Source organism: Gossypium raimondii, chromosome 10 (genome assembly GCF_025698545.1).
Source record: "Gossypium raimondii isolate GPD5lz chromosome 10, ASM2569854v1, whole genome shotgun sequence".
NCBI lineage: Eukaryota > Viridiplantae > Streptophyta > Magnoliopsida > Malvales > Malvaceae > Gossypium > Gossypium raimondii.
In genome coordinates, this window is record NC_068574.1 from 4587311 (window position 1) to 4608072 (window position 20762).

The 20762-nt window shown below is 35.2% G+C and overlaps 1 protein-coding gene across 4 annotated transcripts; it reads left to right on the plus strand.

Moving 5' to 3' along the window:
• The first annotated feature begins 8722 nt into the window (after positions 1-8722).
• Positions 8723-20216, plus strand: LOC105776438 (uncharacterized). 4 transcript variants are annotated; one of them, XM_012599081.2, is made up of 11 exons: positions 8724-9127; positions 9746-9950; positions 10029-10211; positions 10303-10402; positions 10510-10540; positions 12291-12333; positions 12929-13081; positions 14810-16961; positions 17125-18532; positions 19242-19325; positions 19730-20216. In XM_012599081.2, exons 2-11 carry the CDS (start codon positions 9892-9894, stop codon positions 19792-19794), a joined length of 4278 nt encoding a protein of 1425 aa, XP_012454535.1. In that variant the 5' UTR covers positions 8724-9127; positions 9746-9891; the 3' UTR covers positions 19795-20216. The 4 variants fall into 4 exon arrangements, with proteins under 4 accessions (XP_012454538.1, XP_012454535.1, XP_012454536.1 ...); XM_012599082.2 differs by having other exon boundaries at positions 9853-9950; XM_052622342.1 differs by having other exon boundaries at positions 9885-9950.
• The last annotated feature ends 546 nt before the right edge of the window (positions 20217-20762 follow it).

Below are 20762 nucleotides of genomic sequence, written 5' to 3' on the forward strand. Positions count from 1 at the left end.
AATACAAAATATGCTTAAGTTACTAACATGCAGCGAATTGTCGTATAAGTACTTTCATTAATACACTTTGACTAAATTTTATTCAAGTGGTATTCTAGTTTAAGTAAACAATATACACATTTCAACATCAAGGTTCGCTCCTAGTGTAGCTTGCACATTCTAAGTCTTCGCAGTGCAAGACTCATTAAACAGGGTAAGTTTCATGAACTACCTCTACGTTTTTAGATATTGCGAACTCAATCCGCAGGGTTTCTCCTATTCTGCATATCAAAATTTATTGAGGGTTTGCGGATAACAGTTTGCCAGTCGTTTAGGGTTTGCACTTTGTATAGTTCAACAACACTGTCACTTCACAACAACTTTGGTGAACTCTATATAAGTTTGTCAGTTTTGAATATTCCATGCTATTGCTTATGGCAGACACTAAGTTAGAAATTTATTACTTAAGTATGAAATTTGTAAATTAAGAAAACATCAATCAAACTTGGACTTTATTCATATATTTAAAATTCAGATGTGTTTATATGGTATTATCGGTTCGCAAATAAAAACATAAAGAAAAACATAAGAAAACATAAAAACAACTATGTCCTAGGACAATCGGCAAAGTCAACAAAAATATATCTCTAAGCACAAGTAGAATCCCACATTGCCTATATGTCCAGAGTTCGCTTGTTCTACCTTTCCAGTGTTTATGCTTTACTAGGATCACTCACTTCATTGCTACTCATCGTGCTATCTAACTATGTATAGTGTTTAGAAAGGAATGTGTGAGCTCTTGCAAACTCCGTGAATATACAGGAAAGAAAAACCACATATCACGCACAAAACATAAGTTAAGCAAAAGCTTTGGCAAAGTTACTGAATTGTGAACTGGGTTCGCCTTACTTACGCGAAGTCTAGTTCATAGTTACTAACTATCAGTTAGCTTAAAATAATAAAACATAATATTTTGGAAAACACATTCTTTTCATGATCTTTCCTGTTGGATAAGTAGATCTCCTTATAACTCATTACTTTGACTGAAAAAGTCTTAACATGTCCCATAAGTGTAGCATAAAGCTAAGCACTCTCCAAACACACCAACATGTCCCATTGAATGGAGCTTAGCTTGACATTCCCTTATCTCTTTGAGCTGCCCCAATGCCTCTCGCCCAAAACAAAAAACGTAAATGTGAGAGTCACAATCCTATGGCATGCCATTATATCCAGCAATTTCAGAAGATTATAGTGTAAAATCATTTACTTAAACATAGAGCTCGCAGGTCATGAAGAGCTCGCAAAACACTATTTATAATTAACTCACAATATATAGCTTGCATATCACTATTCATAAAACACATATTTAAACACAATTGCAAAATAAATTTTAGAGAAGACTTACTCTCAAAACTTAGGATAAAACACTAAGCTCCTGATTAAATCTATGGTTCGCACATACAAGTGGCAATCCCTGAACACTCTCCAATTTGCTGAAAGCTTTTAAACAAGCTTTGCTTTTCCCTTATCTTTTCTTGAAGATGGTTTTGTCAGGTTCACAATTTCACAAATATACACAAGTACTAATAGACAAAGCACATTAAAACTCATACACGAACACAAGCGAACCTAGGTTTGTACATGCTAGTCTTTTGGCAAACTTAGTTTCTTTTATTACAAACCTTTTTAAGAGTTCTAAGAAACAGAGTCTTACCTTAAGTTCTAATAGCCAAGTTATGGGTTATTGTTTTCGTAAAAACTTGACAACAAGAAGTAATAGATTAAAAGATTTTAAAGAGTTTTGTTGTTTAACAGAATATGGAAATTTTAATGAAAATAGCTTAACTTATAGGCACTAGGTGTTTTTATGTTCTTAGGATACCATAGTTGCAGTAGAAGTAGGAAAGAGTTACATGCATGGATGGTGTTGTAAAAAGGAAAGTAAGTTGACTTTCTAATTTTGGTATAATTACCTTTTGACTACTGCTACTTTTGAATCTCGACCCAAAACAACTATCACAGCTGCCAGGCCCATTGGCAATCCCTGCTTCATCAAGCTCACTGGCAATCATAGTTTGCTAAATCTACTGGCAACCCCAGTTTGCTAGGCCTTCTGACAAACCCCAACTTACCAAGCCTATTGGCGAACACCAGCTTGCCATGCCCACTGGCAATCCCTACTTTGTCAAGCCCACTGGCGATCATTCGCTAAATCTACTGGCAACCCTAGCTCGCCAGACCTGCTGACGAACCCCTTCTTGTAACAGCCTGATTTTTAGTGGTGTTGAAAATAGTGGTTTGAGGCCACCAAATCCTGCAAGTAAGTTTATAAATATTATTATTTAATATTTAAGAGTCAAATATGGTTTTAAAAAGGTTTTTTACCTATTTCTTGTAATTTTTATGTTTTTGAGATTGTTACAATTAGGTCCAACTAAACCTTATCTTAGTTTTTGATTTTATTAAAAAATTTGGAAGTTTCCATTGATGAATCTATATGATTTTAGTTATTAAATGATTAATTTGAGATATTAATTGTTATTTAAAAGTATTTTATTAAGTGACTTTTGATGAATTTCCGATCGAGGACTAAATTGTTGAAATAGTAAAAATACAATGGTTTATTGTGAAATTATTGAAAAATGGGCTGTATTAAATTCCATGAATATTTGAATAGCAAGGGTTTGCATTAAAAATGGTTAATTTGCATGATTTGGGCTCGGGGACTAAATTGAATAAAAGTAAAACTTTAAAGACAATTTTGTAAAATGTCAAAATGACCAAATTACATGAAATAAATTGTTTTATTGTCTAAATTAATAAATTGGTGAAATTATTAATTTAGATCAATATCGGTGAAAAATCAAGAAAAATGGAAAATTACCAAAATACCCCTGAATCTTGGTATTTCTACAATTTAACCAAGTAAGTTCGTATGTATTGTATTCTGTATAATTTTAATTAAAGTGAATTTTAATTGGTGATTGGTATTATATATATATGTTCTATTGTTGGAAGTGAATTATTGTTGGAAAAATATTATCGAATTTAATACTCAGTTTGGATTGAACGCAAGATTTGAGTACATTCGTAAATTGGTGTATGGTGGTATTGGAGGGAGACATTGGCATATTACCCAAGTAAACCAGGTTTCAGCATTTGTTGCAAACTTTTATGTTTTACTTTCTGTTTGGAGTGATTTAGGTGGATTAGCTCTCACGAGCTTCTGTTCAACTCTCGCGAGCTTTTGTTCAGCTCTTATGAACTTCTGTTAATGATGTACTCTTATCCGTTAGTCGTTCTTCGATTTGGGAAAGTCTTGGTAAAGTGATTTATTTAATGAATTTGAAAGTTATCCAACGATATTCTAAATGGTTCAACGGGCAATGTTTTGTTACAAGACGATATGAGTTTGATACAAACTAATACAAGTATATACATGAAATACATGGAAATGATGGTACCTGATATATTGATATATAATGATATATTGAAATGGATGATATATATATGAAGAAACTGTAAGAGAATGATATGTATCATGACATGAACATATATAAATATATTTGATATGTTGATACATGGAAATTATGTAAATTGAGACGAGTAATAAGCTTAAGTGTGACATGTTGAGATAATAAGATTATCAATGTTAAATTTATATGAAATATGTTCAAGTATGCTAACAAGTGTTGTTGTTTGATGCTTAGGCAAATGCCAAACTGTTGGTTGAATGATAATATGTTTCATTATAAGTTGTATTGAAATGGTAAGTGTTCAAATGAAAATGTGCTTGTGATCATGAAAGAGTTGTAAGGTTTAAAGTTATTTAAAATCCTACTATGCTAGGGATGATATGTATAAATTTCATATTTGAAATGAATTGATATGATTAAAGTTTATACGAGCTTACTAAGCATTCATTGCTTACGTAGTTGTTTTCCTTTACTTTCAGATTATCGAAAGCTCGATCGGGTTGGAAGCTTGTCGGAGCTATATCATACTATCCATCGGTTCTATCGGTACTTTCGGATGTTTTGATTTTGGTTATAATGGCATGTATAAATATTTTGTTTAATGTTGGCCTATATGCAATTTTTTGAGATTAGCCACTTATTTTGGCTTATTTTAGATACCTAATTATGGCTTGTTGATAATTTGGTGAGAAATATGGCTTGTAAATTGGCCTATTTCTATCCACACGGGCATGTGTCTCAGCCGTGTGTGACACATGGCTAGGTGACACGGCTGTGTGTCCCCTGTATCTTTTAAAGAGTGTAAGTCAGTATATTCACAGTAACTTGGCCGTGTGACCAAATAAGAGAGTTACACGGGCACGGACATGGGCTAGGACACGGTTGTGTGTTCCTAATTCAAATGCCTACACGACCTGAGACACGGGCGTGTTTATTGACCGTGTGAATCACATGGCCTAGCCACATGGCCGTGTGACCCCTACAGTGCTGAAAATTTTTAAATGTTTTTGAAAAATTTTCTGAGTTTCCGATTTAGTTCTGATTTGTTTCTAACGCATATTTTGGGCATCGAAGGCTCGAATAAGGGACAATATGTATGAGTTTGATTGGTTTCTGACATGAATGTTATGTTATATGAAATGTTAAAAATTTTTTCTTTTTGATCTGTAAACTTCGGTAATGCTCAGTAACCCGGTTTCGACGAAGGATACGGGTTGAGGGTGTTACACTTCTAGTGAACACCAACTCGCCAGGCCTCAAACTCCTAGGCCCTATTTTAGGATGTTACATTTGTTGTATCTTTAAGCAAGTTATTGGGGTTCATTGTAAGACACCATATGATTAAAATAAATTGGTCAATGAGATTCAAGCAACAACCTTCATGAACTTAAAAGTTGCAGAGAGGATTAGGCATACATTTGGCATTTCATATCAAGCTTGACGATTCAATGTCAGATATTTAGTTGTCTAATGAAGAAAAATGTTCCTTTTGTCTATAATGAATCTTGTAGCAATGCTTTCAAAGTTATTAAAGCTTATCTTCTAAGTTCATATATTTGAAAGGCACCTACACCTAGTCAACCTTTGATTATCTATATTGTTTCTTAATAACGTTCATTAAGAGCAATGTTGGCAGAGGAAAATGATGAAGGAAAAGGAAACTAATCTCTATTGTCTTATTAGAACTTTGAATGGAGCTGAACTAAATTATACTCCAACTAAGAAGACTTGCTAGGCATTGATGTTTGCAGTTAACAAACCAAAGCATTACTTGTAGGCACACTTTGCCCGTTTCATTTTGCAAGTGAATCCTCTCAAGCATCTCATATTTGTGCTCAGTGGAAGATTGGCCAAATGAGCTCTTTTATTGCAGGAATTCAACATAACATATGTTCCTCAAAAGGTAGTTAAAAGACAAGTACTTATTGATTTTCTTACACACCATACATTCTCAGATGATTGGATGTTTTCTATAGATCTTTTCGATGAAGATGTTCTTTTCATTAAAATTCCAAGACCATGGAAATTATTCTTTGATGAGCTTGGTTGTCATGATGAAACGGGGACAAAATTGTCTTTCACTTCAGAAGGGGAAATATTGTCTTATGTATCCAGTCTTGCTCAAAATTACTCCAACAATATGGTATTATATTAAGCACTCGTTATTGGATTGGAAATGAACATGGAAATGAAGATCACACAACTCAAAAAGTTTGAAGACTTGAAATTGGTCATCAACTAACTCCTTTCACTCTTTAAATTTTTGGACCAATTACAACGTGCTATGTGTCAAGCTGAAATTACAATGAGTAAAACTAATGACATCACATATTATGCCATAATTATTTTCTTTAATTAATTAAGAGGTAAATAACAAATTATCGCTATTAAATTAAATTAATTAAGTAATAATATTAAATCTTTAATTAATTAAATTGATAAAAATAAATAAAAGAGTTTAATTTATGTGGATCACTCCAAATGAAGAGTTTATATTCCATAAAACTCTTTTTTTAAAGGACTGACACAAGTTCTTTGAAGGAAAGATTTTGTAAACTTGAAGCTCTTTCCAAAATCTCAAAAATTTTATGAAGAAATTGAAAAACTTGAAGAAATCCTAAATAGCACTGTATAAATTCTGAAGAATGCCACCTTCCAATATTATTTAGTTGAATAAATGAGGTTTAAACCCATTTTAAGAACAAGTCACTACAACACTTGAAGAAACAATCCACATCCTTTCAAGAGCAAGTCACTATGATACTTGAAGCAACCTACATCCATCCAATATTAAGTCTAGACAATCATTAAATTGAAGCTCTATTAAAGAGAAGAATTAATGGATTATTTATAATAAAAAATTCAAATATTGTAATTTATTTTCAAATTTATAAATAAAAATTGTCTTCAAATGTTCAAGGTTAATTTTGGTTTCAAAACTTGTGTTTACACAATATTTTAAAATTCAAAAAATGTTTTCCAACGAGCTTAACAAGCTCCTCAATAAAATTTGGTCGGAGGGACCTTTGGAAGGCTCACATACTCATTGGATGAAATGGACTAGTTTTGATATTCCTAAAAAACCAGGGGACCTCGATTTAGGGACTAAAAACTTTAATTTGCTAAACAAGTTTAGAAAATGATCCAAAACACCGATTCTTTATGGGCTTGCCTTCTCAAAGGAATTTGTTTCTTGTCTTTTTCTATTATTATCGAACGTGGAATAAAATTTATGAAGGGTTTAGTTTACTTCAAAAGGGATTTTGTTAGAACATTGGTAATAATGAAAGCACGTTGATATGGCATGGTAAATGAATTTCAAACCTTCATTCATTTAGTGTTAACTTTCCTCTACCTTCAACAAATAACGACCCTCTACTTGTTCAAGATATGATTAGGTCGCTTGCATGGGTTTAGGATACAAAGCTCATTCACTTGATTTTCTCACCTAAAGAAAGGCAAGTTGTTTAGAAAATTCCTATTGGCTCCTTAAATTCTTAAGATAAACTTGTATGACATTTTTCAACTAATTGAGTCTATGATGTGCGATCAAGGTATAAGCTTTTATCCTAGTCATCATTCCTCTCTTAGGGTGTGTTTAGTATTGCTTCCAATAAGCACTTTTGGGACAAAAAGCACTTTTGGACAAAATCATTCCTAAACAAGCTGCTTTTTGAGGGAAAAGTGCTTCCCCCAAGCCAAAAATTGGTCCAAAAGCACTTTTTTGAGAAGTTGAAAATTTTAGCTTCTCCTTAAAAGTGCTTTTACTTTTAAGAAGCATTCCCAAACTAGGCCGTAATCTCGTGTCCTCTAGGTTGGTTGAATCGTATCCATCTTCGGAGTAGCCTTCGAACTAGAAGGTGCAAACAACTTTAAGGTCAAAATTTTCATTTGTAAGGCTTGCTACAAATTGTTGGACAACAAAGAAAAATTTAGCGAAATGACCCCATCATAGAGATCATATATGTCCAAGAGGTTGTGATGAGTATGAGTCTTTGGAGCATGTATCCTTGTTTGCCCTTATTCTTGAGCAGTTTGGGCAACCTCTAGCCTAAACAATTCACCTTGTTGAAAGGGATTTGATTGTTTCAAGATTTGATGGGATGAAATTGTGAACTTCCCTAACTTCGCTATGTTTAGTGCTAAAAGTCTTATTGTTTACTTGTGTTGGGACATATAAAAGCTCATAGCGAGTTTGTCTTTAATGGCCTAAATAGTGATTCAACGCAAACATGACTTGGATGTTTGATGCTCTTATACTAGTTTTTCGGAGGTATTATATAACAACATTATCTTTATGAACATGTTTTGTGTTTCTTTTGCTTGATTACAACTATGTATCGATTTCTTGAAATTAAATTGTGATGCATCAATGAGGAATGATGCAACTTGGGTTGGTATGGCAGTTTTTTGTCAAAACCATTTAGGAAGGGTTATCGATGGGTGTAGCTATTTGAGAACGGTTGGTTTTTGTGAGACAATAGATGCCTGGGTAGTCTAGGAGTCTTGCCTTTTGGCCATTCGTAAAAGATGGGACAAAGTGATTGTAGAGACGGATTGTAAAGACATTATTAACTTCATCTCTTCCACTTTCTCATCCTCTCCTATCCCTTACCATTTCTCAGTCATAGTCGATGACATAAGAAGGCTTAGTGCTATTATTCGACAAGAGCAATTATCACACGTTTTTAGAGAAGCCAATAAATTGGCTAGATGCATTAGGCAAGGTAACTGCCTTCTTAATTGGATGTACAATTTTCCCTCTCATTAGATATCTTGTTGTAATCATCTTCTACCATTTGTCAATTTTTAATTAAAAAACTTTAAATGGGTAATTTTAAATGAAACATTATGATAAATTGCATAGGTATAAAATCTATATGAAGTAGTTAGGTTATTTTTATTCAAACCATTAAGAAAGTTTTGAAAATTTGTATATTTTAGATATATTCTAATAAATTTAAATTATTCTTAGATAAACTCATAATGTAGCTTTATTTTATCTTTATGTATTTAAATATATAAAATTAAGAAAAATTGCATTTGAAACTTTGCTCACAATTATCCTAATCTAACACATAATTAGTTAAGAAATAAAAATTGTTCATGAAAATTTAAATATTGAAAAAGCTAAATGTAAAGGACAATATGGTAACTTGAAATAAAAAAACAAAAAGATGAAGCCCTTTTCTGTAAATAAACATTAGTAGTGAAGAGTCCATCCATGTTTGAAAAATTGAAAAAGCACAAAAGCAAGGAAAACCAAACAACCAAAGAAACTTGTCCTAAGAAAAACATAATCTCTCTCTTCTCTTCTGTTCTATTTTCTTTCACTCAAAAAAAAAAAAAAAGTCTCTTTCTCACTCTACTGTATCTTATTGGACAGAGAGTTGCCTAGAGAGAGAAAGCAAAGTCATCATCCTCAGAAAAAGAAAGAAAAGATTTGCCATTTGAGTGCAAAAACCATATTGTCATTCTTAGGGTTATCTTCAAACTTAAAGAAATAAATCCCCCTCAAAGAAAAAAAAAAAGGAACCCATAAAGTTGAACTCTTTAACTTACTCAAATGAATGTAAAGCAACCCAAATGCAGGTACCCATTTGAGAGTTGATTATCAGGACCCGATTCCCCACTCCAAGATCTCACATTTTTTTCTTTCCTTTTTATATACGGTAACTCCTTGGTTCTCAAACGATCTGACACTCTCATTTTTTACTTCAAATAAGTTCATTTATTTCTTGGGGATTTTTAGCATGCAGTTTATTTTCATTTCATATTTTGTTAAGTTACTTTTATTTATTTATTATTATTCTGTTTTCCTTGTGCCTGCATGTTCTTGAGTTCTGTATAAATGGTTTATTTTAGTACTTGAAGTTGGGCCTTTTGGGTGGAATCGGATCTGGGATGCATCTGATTTACATCAATGAATAATGGATTTCTATTTTTGTGCCAAGAGTTTATTGTTTACTCTGTGAATTTTTTGTTTTTCATCTGAGTTTCTAGATTGAGATCCATTGTTCATTTTTGGTAAGTGTTAGGGTCTAAAATTGGTAGCTTTTTTCCCTTAATTCCTTTTTTTGGGTTTATAATTATCTTTATTCCAATTTATTATTATTATGATTCCATCTTTTATTTGAAATGTGAATTATTAAGGTATTGATTTCCTTGTTTGATTTGCACATGTTGGGTTAAGTTAAAATTGCCTTTGTAAGTGAAATTGCTACATAATAAGTTCTTGTTTGGAACACTTTAGTTCACTGTTTTTTTTTTTTCTATGTTTCTTATTACAGAATCTTCTTTGTTGCTTTGAAGTCTTATTATTGAAGTATTGATTTTGACAACACTCACCAGCAGCAGCTTCTAGCTCTGCTAAGAAGTCTACTTTGCTTATGTGAAGGGTTAACCTAGGGAAATTTGTAAATATTATAGAGGGAAGATGAAGTCTGACATGCCTATTGATTATGCGGTCTTCCAGTTGTCACCAAAGCGCTCACGGTGAGATATAATTCTACAACTTTGTATGTTCTGCATTTTCTTTCAATTATACTCATTACCGTTATTTGCTATTGGCAGATGTGAATTGTTTGTTTCGAGCAACGGAAACATGGAGAAGCTTGCTTCTGGGTTGGTAAAGCCATTTGTTACTCATTTAAAGGTGGCAGAAGAACAGGTTGCACTGTCACTTCAATCAATTAAGCTTGAAGTAGAAAAACGTAAAGATGCCAAGACTTGGTTCACAAAAGGAACCGTTGAGAGGTTTGACATATTGAACAATTGTGGATTTCCTTATTATTTCTTGCAAAGACTTTCGGTTTCATATTTTGATATCATTGCAACTTGTTTCTAGGTTTGTCCGGTTTGTTAGTACACCAGAGGTTTTAGAGTTGGTGAACACATTCGATGCAGAGATGTCTCAGTTGGAAGCGGCTCGAAGGATATATTCTCAGGTAGTAATGGTCTTCATCTCTAATGTTTAGCAGAAGTGTTGCTTTATTTGTTGCTATTTTAGTTTACAGTTATATTGAATCATGGAATCCTTTTGCTTAACTTTCAGGGGGCAGGAGATCAGCCTTCTGGTGCATCAGGTTTGTTTTTTTTCTTCTATCATGGACAGCTATATTTAATGATTTCGCTGTACTTTTCTGTTTTCCATGTAGTACCAAGAGTTCGTTGGTATTTTGAGCCCTTGTTTGTTACAATTCAGTTTTTGATTCCATAAGCACACAACTTCAATAATTTTTGTTTTATTGTGAGCCTTAAGGTGGTGGTGAAGTTTCCTTTTATTTTGTGGAATACCGTTTGACTATTACTAGTTTTAGGATTTGTGTTTGCTTAATTAATTATGCTTGTTATTGTTATCCCAATTTGGTGGTGCAATCAGGAGGTGAATCAATTTTTAAAAAATTAATGCAAAATTAAAGACACATTTATATAAATTTAGAAATTAAGAAAATGAAGCAGTTAAGAGAGTAGGTAAAGAAGGTTAAACACGAGCAATTTATAGAGGTTTGGCCTTCTGCCCTAGGTGTCTTGAACTTAAACACCTTGACTATGCTACATTGTTATCCTAATAAATTTAACTACGATTGTGATGCGATATATTAAGGATTATGATGCGATATTCTTGTTTGATTCTGTCCTAATTTTGGGATAACCTTCTATATATATGCATATATATGACACTTTTGTATAAACTTGTATGCAATTGAGAATATCAACAATGTAGTCCTTTGGGTATTTTTCCATAGATGTAGCACACCATGCTGAACTATGTATTTTTTGTGTTATTCTGATCTTTTATTCTCTTACTCTTTTCCTTCTACATTCATAATTGAAATAGAAGAACTTATTTTCTTGTAACATGGTATTAGGACTAAGATTTATTATGCTCTGTTACGTACACACGATGAGGGCTTGTAAAGTGGTATTATACCACTTCTTGTAAATCCTATATTTTATTGCCATGTATTCTTATCTTGTTCCTCCCATATGTTTTGTCAAGGTAGATTTTCTTACATGATGAGGATCCCCTTACACTAGTGTATAACTAAATTAGTTTTACGTACTTTCATAACTTTTATACAATCTAACTGTTGAATTTATCAATGTAATTTTACTTGTCATGCATGTAAATTTTGACTTGATCTGATATTTTTATCATGTTGATCTAAAATACTATCTATACTTGTATATATTTAACAATTGAAAGTTTTTACATAAGACAAATAATTAGAAAATTTTAATTTACTCCAAACTTGACATGCACGATCCACGTGAATGGAACATGAGATATGATGGCTGGATTATTAAAAATATTAATTGTACAAAAAGTTATGAAAGTGTGTAAAACTACTTTAGTTGGATTCCTCCCCATACACACATATTGCTTGGAAGAATTTGATTGATGGAAGTTTTTGGTTTTTTTTTTTTTTTGGTAATTTAAGAGCCGTCTAATGTTGCTGGTTCTTGCCTTCTTGGGTTGGTACTCTGCCATCTTTGTTACCTTTGCAAGTTATTTTGGTCCATCACTCAGCATTCGGGTTGCCTTCAAACTTGGTTTGAGATGATACTTTTCTGTTTGCCTTGATTTAAATTTATTACAGATGTTTATACTTCTTCCATTAATCAGACACTTGATCTTATGTTTACTCTTAGATTTGTATATTGAAGTCTGGCCTTTAAAATGTAATTGAAGTAGACTTTGCATTTCTGAAACAACTATTAATCATCATTCTTTTGTTGTTGAGCTGGATGGCATTTAGGTAAAATCTCAAGTTTATGATCTTGTCCTGATTGTAAGCAATAAACTGACAGTGTATGGATAATTTGTGATAGGTGGGGATGCTGCAGGAATGACAGCAGCTGCTGATGCGACAAAGTAACTCGTTTTCTTTTTCTAGCTTTTACATCTTTGATGGCATAATTTGTTTGGTTGAATTTATCATTAATTGGAACTTGTTTTTGTGGATGATTGTGACATTCAGATACTGTTCTACTTACATGTTTGCAAATGTTAAGTTGATTTCTTTCGAAACTTTATACATGCTAGAAATTTGCATGCTTTAGGCATGGAAGGGACGGTCAACAAGTTAATAATGATCATATATGGGCCCACTGACAATCAATGCATGATGACATGTTCAAGAAAGTAAGGGTAGCCTTCCTTTTCTAGCCTTAGGATGTTTGGAGTTGTTCAAGTAGAGTTTATATAGCATTGCACAGAAACTATTGAAATGCTTAAGTTTCACTCGAGATATTATTTTAGCTGTGGTTTGGAAATATTATTTTAGCTATGCAGAAAGTGGACAGTTAATAAATATGCTGGAGTTATTGCATTTGTTAATCATATAGACAGAAATTGCTCTGAATGAAAATTTTCGGGCTAACGCAGCTTTTGTTTCTACAATTGGATCTTCCATTTGCTTCACCACCTATGCTTTCTAATTTGATTTGCTGTATTTCCTATTTAACAGGAAGGAGCTTTTAAGAGCTATTGATGTACGTCTTATTGCAGTTCAGCAGGACTTGGCAACAGCTTTTGCACGTGCATCTTCTGCTGGTTTTAACTCTGACACTGTCTCTGAACTCCAACAATTTGCAGATTGGTTTGGTGCTCATCGCTTGAAGTAAGAACTCTAGAAATCCTATTCATTCTGATGCTGTCTGTCTGTCTGTCTGTCAGCTCGGACTATTCTTCATGTAGCATGGGGGCCTATAGTTCAGTAGATCTTGGTTAGGTCACTCTGCAGTTTTTTGTAATGTGTCTAACTAAAAACAGTGAGCTTGGACAATGTTTCTTTATGTTTTCTCTCGGACTTTGAGTGGCACTGTTTTATCTTTAGGATTTTGTTTAGTAAGAAGGAAAAATGGATTGAAAATTGTCTTATCTAGTGGATAGCCCGAAATATAAGAAAGGTGGTGGACACATCTAAACGTTAGATCAAATAATTTCCCTCGTCTTCTCTTCCTTCCCTACCAATTTGATGATATTCACCTGTTTTCCAGGTAAGTGTAGAAATTTCACAATGCATGATCCCTTTCTCCGATAACTTGAAAAGGAGGGAAAATGAGCAACTCAATGCAGAATTGAATGTTTGTTCACGTTTTCCTTCTCTTAAACCATTTCTACGCCACCGTAGTTGATATGTGTGACAGGTGCTGGTGATAGCCATGTCTGACATGGTTAGATTCAATCTTCAAGTGTTTGGATTATGTAGAGTCCAAAAGAGACATAACCATATCAGTTTGATGTGTTCAATAGTTTCCCTTTTGGTCAGGTTTTCAAATAGCTATTGATTACCTGTGTCACGATTGATAGAAGAGTTAGAATCAACATTGTGCTCTGTAAAATGATTTATATTCCTTCAGAAAGGGTGCGATGTCAAACCAATATGTTTCAGGATAACATGGTTTTACTGTCCTTGTTGTGGGGTTGTTTTGAGTTATAATGATTATTAGAAGGCTAAAGGGCCAGAAATTGCTTGAAATGGTACCTAGTTAAAACTGATCTAACTGCTAATCTGTTTTGAAAATGAAATCCTACCATGTGCTTAGTTGCATGCAACCTTCAATGTATCTAGATGTACTAAATTGACATCCCTTTTGGCTTTTTTTTTTTTCTATAAAACTTTAATCAACCGATCTAAGTAACCTTTTATCCCATGTATATGTCAACTTAAACAATGATTGTCTTCCATTTGTTGGGCATTGAAGGTCCAAACTAGATTCGTGTTTATTACCAGCAGATCCCAATGATGCAGCCCTTGAGAGTTAGAAACCTCGCCAACATCATTTCTTTTAATTATTTGGGTTTGGGAGCATTGGACTCCCCTGAAAAGTGGATTATTTTGTTACAAACGAGTTAAAAGATGGAAATTGTTGAAATTGTCAGCTGGTAGCACTAAGTAGACATGAGGAATTATCTCATCCGAATTTAGTCACATGCTACCTGATATTTTTCTGTTAAGTTCGTCATATTGTCCTTGTTTTAAAAGAAAAAGTGGGGTATTGTTGGTGAGATTTGGCCTAATTCTCTCAATATTGGAGTCTGACCTGATAATTTAACTCTAAATCAAAAGGAAAGAAAGAAAGAAAAAAGAAGTCCACTTAATGTGTGGATTAACTTACTCGTATGGTAGTTTCAGCTATGTTAATCTGTTCTACCCATTTGGAGGATATAAAAAAGGTCATATCCCTATACCATGTTAGGATATATGTCGGACACAGAGTCTGAGTAATTTAGAGTTTCTAAGTTCTGACATTTTGTACTCTTTTACTTTTCTGTCATATTTTTCTTCTATATCAAGATAATGTTGGTAATGTTTATTCTCATTCAAGTTTTAATATACGTGCAGTGAGGCTTGTACCAAATTCATGTCACTATGCCAGAGAAGACCAGAACTGATTTGTCGGTGGAAACCAAGTCTTGATGATCAAGTGGTCAGAGCATCATGGGGATCTGACATGTCAATCGATGACCCCGATGAAGACCAAGTTGGGTCCAATGTTAATAGCAGGCCCCACCAGCCTTCCCAAAATAGACACCAAGAACAACAACAATCAAACACTATGCAGACCCAGCATCATATAGGCCAATCAAAGTCAGCCACATCTCAACAACCAAAGCTCTCGAGTGCTACACAACAACATTCTGAAAGTGAAAAGAGGGAAGAAGAGAAGAAAGAGGAGGGGAGGTTTGAGTCATCGCCTAGCCAAATCAGTCAACCTGCCAGGAGGCTTAGTGTGCAGGATAGAATCAATCTCTTTGAGAACAAACAGAAGGAAAGCTCAAGTTCTGGAGGCAAACCAACTGCTGTTGGAAAATCTGTTGAACTGAAAAGACTTCCATCTGATGTATCAGCTGCAGCAGCAGTTGCTGAAAAGGCTGTCTTAAGAAGATGGAGCGGTGCAAGTGACATGAGCATTGACTTGGGTAATGACAAGAAGGATAATACGGATAGCCCTTTGTGTACTCCATCCTCATCTTCTGTGTCCCAAGGTAAAAACTACATGTTTCAAGGTTTGTCCGAGGATAAGGAGCGAAAAGATGAGAAGGGTTTGAGTGACAAGGTAAGTTCAGTTAAAGTTGAACCTAAGAGTGTTTCTGGTAGAGCTGCTGATTCTGGGTTGAAAGATCAGGATGGAGTGCAAGCACAGATAGCTAATAATCTTTTGGGGAAAGAAGAGGATCTGGTGTCGAAGGGGCGAATGAATTTGAAGGATCAATCGGGATCACAGAACAGGTATTATCAGTCTTTTACAAGTAAGTCAGAACAGGCTGAGTTGGGTGATCAAGTGGTTTCTCAGGAAAAGGTTAAGGGTTCTTTAACCAGAGAGAGGGGAGTTTCAGATGTGCAGTCTCAAGTAGTTCCTGATAGGACTGCGATTGTGGGGGTTAAAAACCAACCCGCTTATCGGTTCCAGGATGGAGTTTTTGTAGATGCAGTGGGGGATGCCACACCTGAAGGTGAATTAAAGAAAAGAGTGGAGCTTCAAGGGAAAGACCAATCAGTGTCACAATTGCAATTTAGGACTAAAGGCCACTCCCGAACATTATCAGGGCAGTTTCAAGGTGGTATTGGACTAAAAACTAAGGAGGCTCAGTATAAAGGTAGTGAAGGCGAGCAGTTCGCTCCTCAGCAGCACTGGAGATCTTTTACTGGGGAAGTTGAGGAAGTGAGAAAGAAAGACTTAGCATCATCTGAGAAGCAAATAAGTAAAGTTGAAGATTCTGGAGTCCATGAAATGAAGTTCAAGAAACAGGTTCTAGTTGGTTCTGAATGGAGCAACAAGTCACAGGGTAGGAGGGGTGAAGGTGATTCTGTTTATGCAAATAACAAGCCTGTTCTTGGAAAAATGGTTCCTCAGGGTGAAGAGAGTTTAAGTGCCCCAACGGTGCCAGTAGATCAAACTCAGAGGATAAGGCAGTCAAGGGGAAACCAGGAGCTGAATGATGAGTTAAATGAACTTGAAAAACTTTTTGCAGAGCACAAACTTCGGGTTCCCCCTGATCATTTCAGTTCTGCTAGGAGAAGCAAGCCTGCTGATGTCCAGATTGAACCAGAACCAAGCCCAGCATGCAAAAAACCAGCAGCAGTAGATGTATCTCCCGTACATATGCCTGACAAAAACTTGATTTCTGAACCAATGGGGAGTTTGAGTAATATGGCTGTCTTTTGTACTCCTTCGACAAAGATGGTAGATAACCAAGATTTTTCTGGTAGTTTGAGGCGGAGTTTCTCTGGTAACAGCTTTTCCGATGATTCTAGAGGAAAATTTTATGAGAAGTACATGCAAAAGAGAGATGCAAAGCTGATGGAAGAATGGGGTTCTAAACGGGCTGAGAAGGAAGCCAAATTGAAAGCTATGCAGGATATCCTTGAGCGAAGTAGAGCTGAGATGAAGGCCAAATTTTCTGGTTCTGCTGAGAGACAGGATTCTTTGTCCAATGCTCGTCGACGAGCAGAGAAAGTGAGGTCATTCAATTTTCGGTCACAGAGGGGGCAGGTATCTCCTATAGCATTTAGGTTTTCAGGAAATAAATGCCAAAATTCATAACTGGTAGAATTGAACCTCCTCTTTTTTTATATATTTTTTTAAGTTTCGGGAATTTCAAAACTTGTGATGGAATTGTTTGTTACTAATTTTGATAAGATTATGCATTTGGCAGCATCCAATAAGTTTAATTCAGAGTGAAGATGATCTTTCTGAGTTTTCAGATCAGAAGTACTACAAACATGATAGATCATATAATGACACATCTCTAGTCGATGGTTCTTCTAGGAGCTCCAACACTAAGAAGCATTTTCCAAATAAAAATGTATCTTTATCCACTCCTCGTACCACAGCAGCTGCAGTTCCCCGCTCAGGGGCCAAAGTTTCTATCCCCAGTTCTGGAAGGCGAAGAGTGCAATCTGAAAATCCTCTCACACAATCAGTTCCCAACTTCTCTGATCTCAGAAAAGAAAATACAAAGCCCTCTTCTGGAGCTAGCAAGACAACTAGCTCCCCCCAAGTGAGAAACTATGCTCGGAGCAAGAGTACCAACGAAGAGATTGCACTCGGCAAGGATGACCAACCTAGACAATCTCGGTCCCTTAGAAAAAGCTCTGCTGGTCCTGTGGAATTTTCGGATTTGTCTGCCATGCCCTCTGACAGCATTGTTTTGGCATCTTTGAAATTTGATAAAGAGCAGATGGGACAGAGCTTGAATGACAAAATTTTGAAGAATGCAGAAGCAAAGCCTTTTATCAGGAAAGGTAATGGCATAGTTCCTGGTGCTGGAGTAAATTTTGCAAAGTTCAAAGCATCAGAGACTTCTGAGACTCCAAACGATGAAGACTCTGATGATGAGCTAGCATTTGAAGCAGATGATTCCATGGATATGGCAAAAGGAGATGAAGAGGATATGCTTGAAATTGGAGAAGTTGATGATTCTGTTGACATCGAAAACGGAACGGCAAGACTGAGCCAGGAATTTGACAAGTTGGATAATTCTGAATCAGAGAATGGTGATTCCTTGATGTCTCTTTCTCAGGTTGACCTTACATCAGTTGCTGAACTGCCTGCTGCAGTACCCTCTACATTCCATCCTGCAGTATCCCTGCAGGATTCACCAGGAGAAAGCCCTGCATCATGGAATTCATGCATGCATCATCCATTTTCTTATCCCCATGAGACTTCAGATATTGACGCTTCTATGGATTCCCCCATTGGGAGCCCTACATCTTGGAATTCTCACTCACTTGCCCAAACAGAAGTGGATGAAGCTCGAATGAGGAAGAAATGGGGAAGTGCTCAGAAACCTTTTCATGTAGCTCATGTAACCCAAAATCAGTCACGCAAGGATGTGACAAAAGGGATCAAAAGGTTATTGAAGTTTGGACGGAAAAGCCGTGGGACCGACAGTTTGGTGGACTGGATCTCAGCTACGACTTCTGAAGGAGATGATGACATAGAGGATGGCAGAGATCCTGCCAATCGATCATCAGAAGACTTGAGGAAGTCAAGAATGGGATTTTCGCAAGGCCACCCTTCTGATGATGGTTTCAATGATAGTGAGTTGTTCAATGATCAGGGTAACTCCTTTTTTCCTCTTGTATGTCAATTACATTTTTCTTAGAACATTCATTGATTATTCTGTTTTTCTTCGTATCTGTTTGTTAGTTTGAAGTTTTATTGATTGCATGCACTGTTCGATATTGTTTTAATAAAATAATTGCTATGGACGGTTTACTTAGAATATCTTCCATTTATTGTAAAGCTATAGGACTCTCTTTAACTGTGGAAAAGCATTGTTTTTGTGAACAAACACGTTGAACTGGTTTAGCTTATTAGAGTGTATTATAGAAGTTACTGTTTTGAAATCGAGTCTGTATCAAAACATTTGATTACTTTGTTTTGATGGGGTCCATCCTCCGGTAATTGATTAAGGAAAAATAAACCATTTGTTTATTGAGAGACTCTTGTACGTCTTATCTTGCTGTTGTTAGAATAAGAAATCTTAGTGCCTTTTGGTTGGCCAAGGAGGTTGCAGTTGTTTATATGGAGCAGGTCATCAGGACATGAATGGGAAAGGGTTGTTCAGAAGTGAGTTTACCTCAAGGAAACAAACCCCAGTGTTTGGTCTTCAAATTTAATGATACACATGCAAACAAATAAAATTTATTATTGGCTTGCTCATTCAACTTTATGATAAGTGTTTCTTTTCTTTGTTGCAACTTCTCCATTTCTTTGTTGTATATATGAACCCAATTTTAAACTAGAGCCATCAATGGGCCCTTGCAGTTCAAGCCTTACGCACTTCTATTCCAGCACCACCCGCAAACTTCAAATTAAGGGAAGATCATGTGTCAGGAAGCTCCATAAAAGGTGACTCCTTGTTCATGTTAATGTACTCATCTGATGCTTCTTGTTCTTCATAATAAATTATGAAGACATTCTATTGAACAAATGCTGTTGTCTCATAGATTATTGGTTTGAACCAATCCCCTTTCATACCAAGTCTGGTTCCATTTGATGCCCAAGAATGTCCTGTCGAAAGCAATATACTGCCTCTTGAACCAAGAGAGTATACTACATGAAAATTGCAATTATGAAATCCCAGTCTTTTGGTTGAATGTTATGCAACCATTGAAGGTCCTACCTTATTCATTAAGCATGAAATGAAGTCATTGCTAGTAATAATTATCTCAAAATTTCTTTTCTTGAGCCATATTTTAGAACTTCAGTACCATTGGACTAATCCTCCACTAACATCTTGCATAATTTTGCAGCACCCCGTTCATTCTTTTCACTCTCAACATTTCGAAGCAAAGGTAGTGATTCCAAGCCTAGATGAATTTCTTCCTAGGAAGGTCTAGGTCAATGCTCGGAATCATCTTAAAACAGTAAGGTGTAAAGGAATATCATACGAGACAAATGCTCGGGGCAGGCATGATATACTGAATGGTATCACATAAAAAATGGGACTTGTAAATTTTCAATTCATAGAGTCTTGAGTCCTTCCTCCTGATCTGGTAAGTAAATTTCCTATAGTTGGTTGAGATTTGATTATATATTGCATCGAGCAAGAAATCACCTATTGGCTTAGAAGTCACTTTGGTTTTGGTAGTCCACAGGCATTCTTTTTATCCATTTCATTTGCTCTTTGCCTTATGAAGTATATCAAAAGTTGAACTGTGTTAGAACCAGAGGTATTTTGACAATGTGAATAAACAGAAAAAAAGGAATTACTTTTTATCTCAGTAGCAATTTGTACTATATCCCTTTTGGTTCACCTATTTTAATTCACTATACTGTTTTCCGAGATAAAAAATACTTATGTTGTTGATAGATTTTTGTAAATAGAAAATATGTTGATGGCATACAGAGCTATGGATGATGAACCAGGTTCTCATATTCTACCATTTTCAGTTCGGGTTTTCACAATATTTATATGTATAATTATAATATACCGAGCAGCGTTTATATGAGTTGGCAGTTAGATTTAAAAGTTGCAGCTGCCTTTGCATTCTCTCTTTGCGAGCCTACGAGAGGTTTCCTTAGTGGAAAATAACAGAACCTTTGTAACAGTTGCCCTGCGCCCTAGACATAGTTTTCAGCTTAATTTTGAACAAGACAATGAAAATATAACATGATAATATATATGCATGTATATTTTGTATGTTGAACAGATGGGACAGTTAGAAGCATGCATGTGAAGCCAAATAAGAAAAGACGCTTTCAATGGTCAAAGAATTTATTGTGAACCTCTACTTCTTCAGCTAGGCCCTGGCCGGACATGTATTTGCTTGAACATTGTTGACA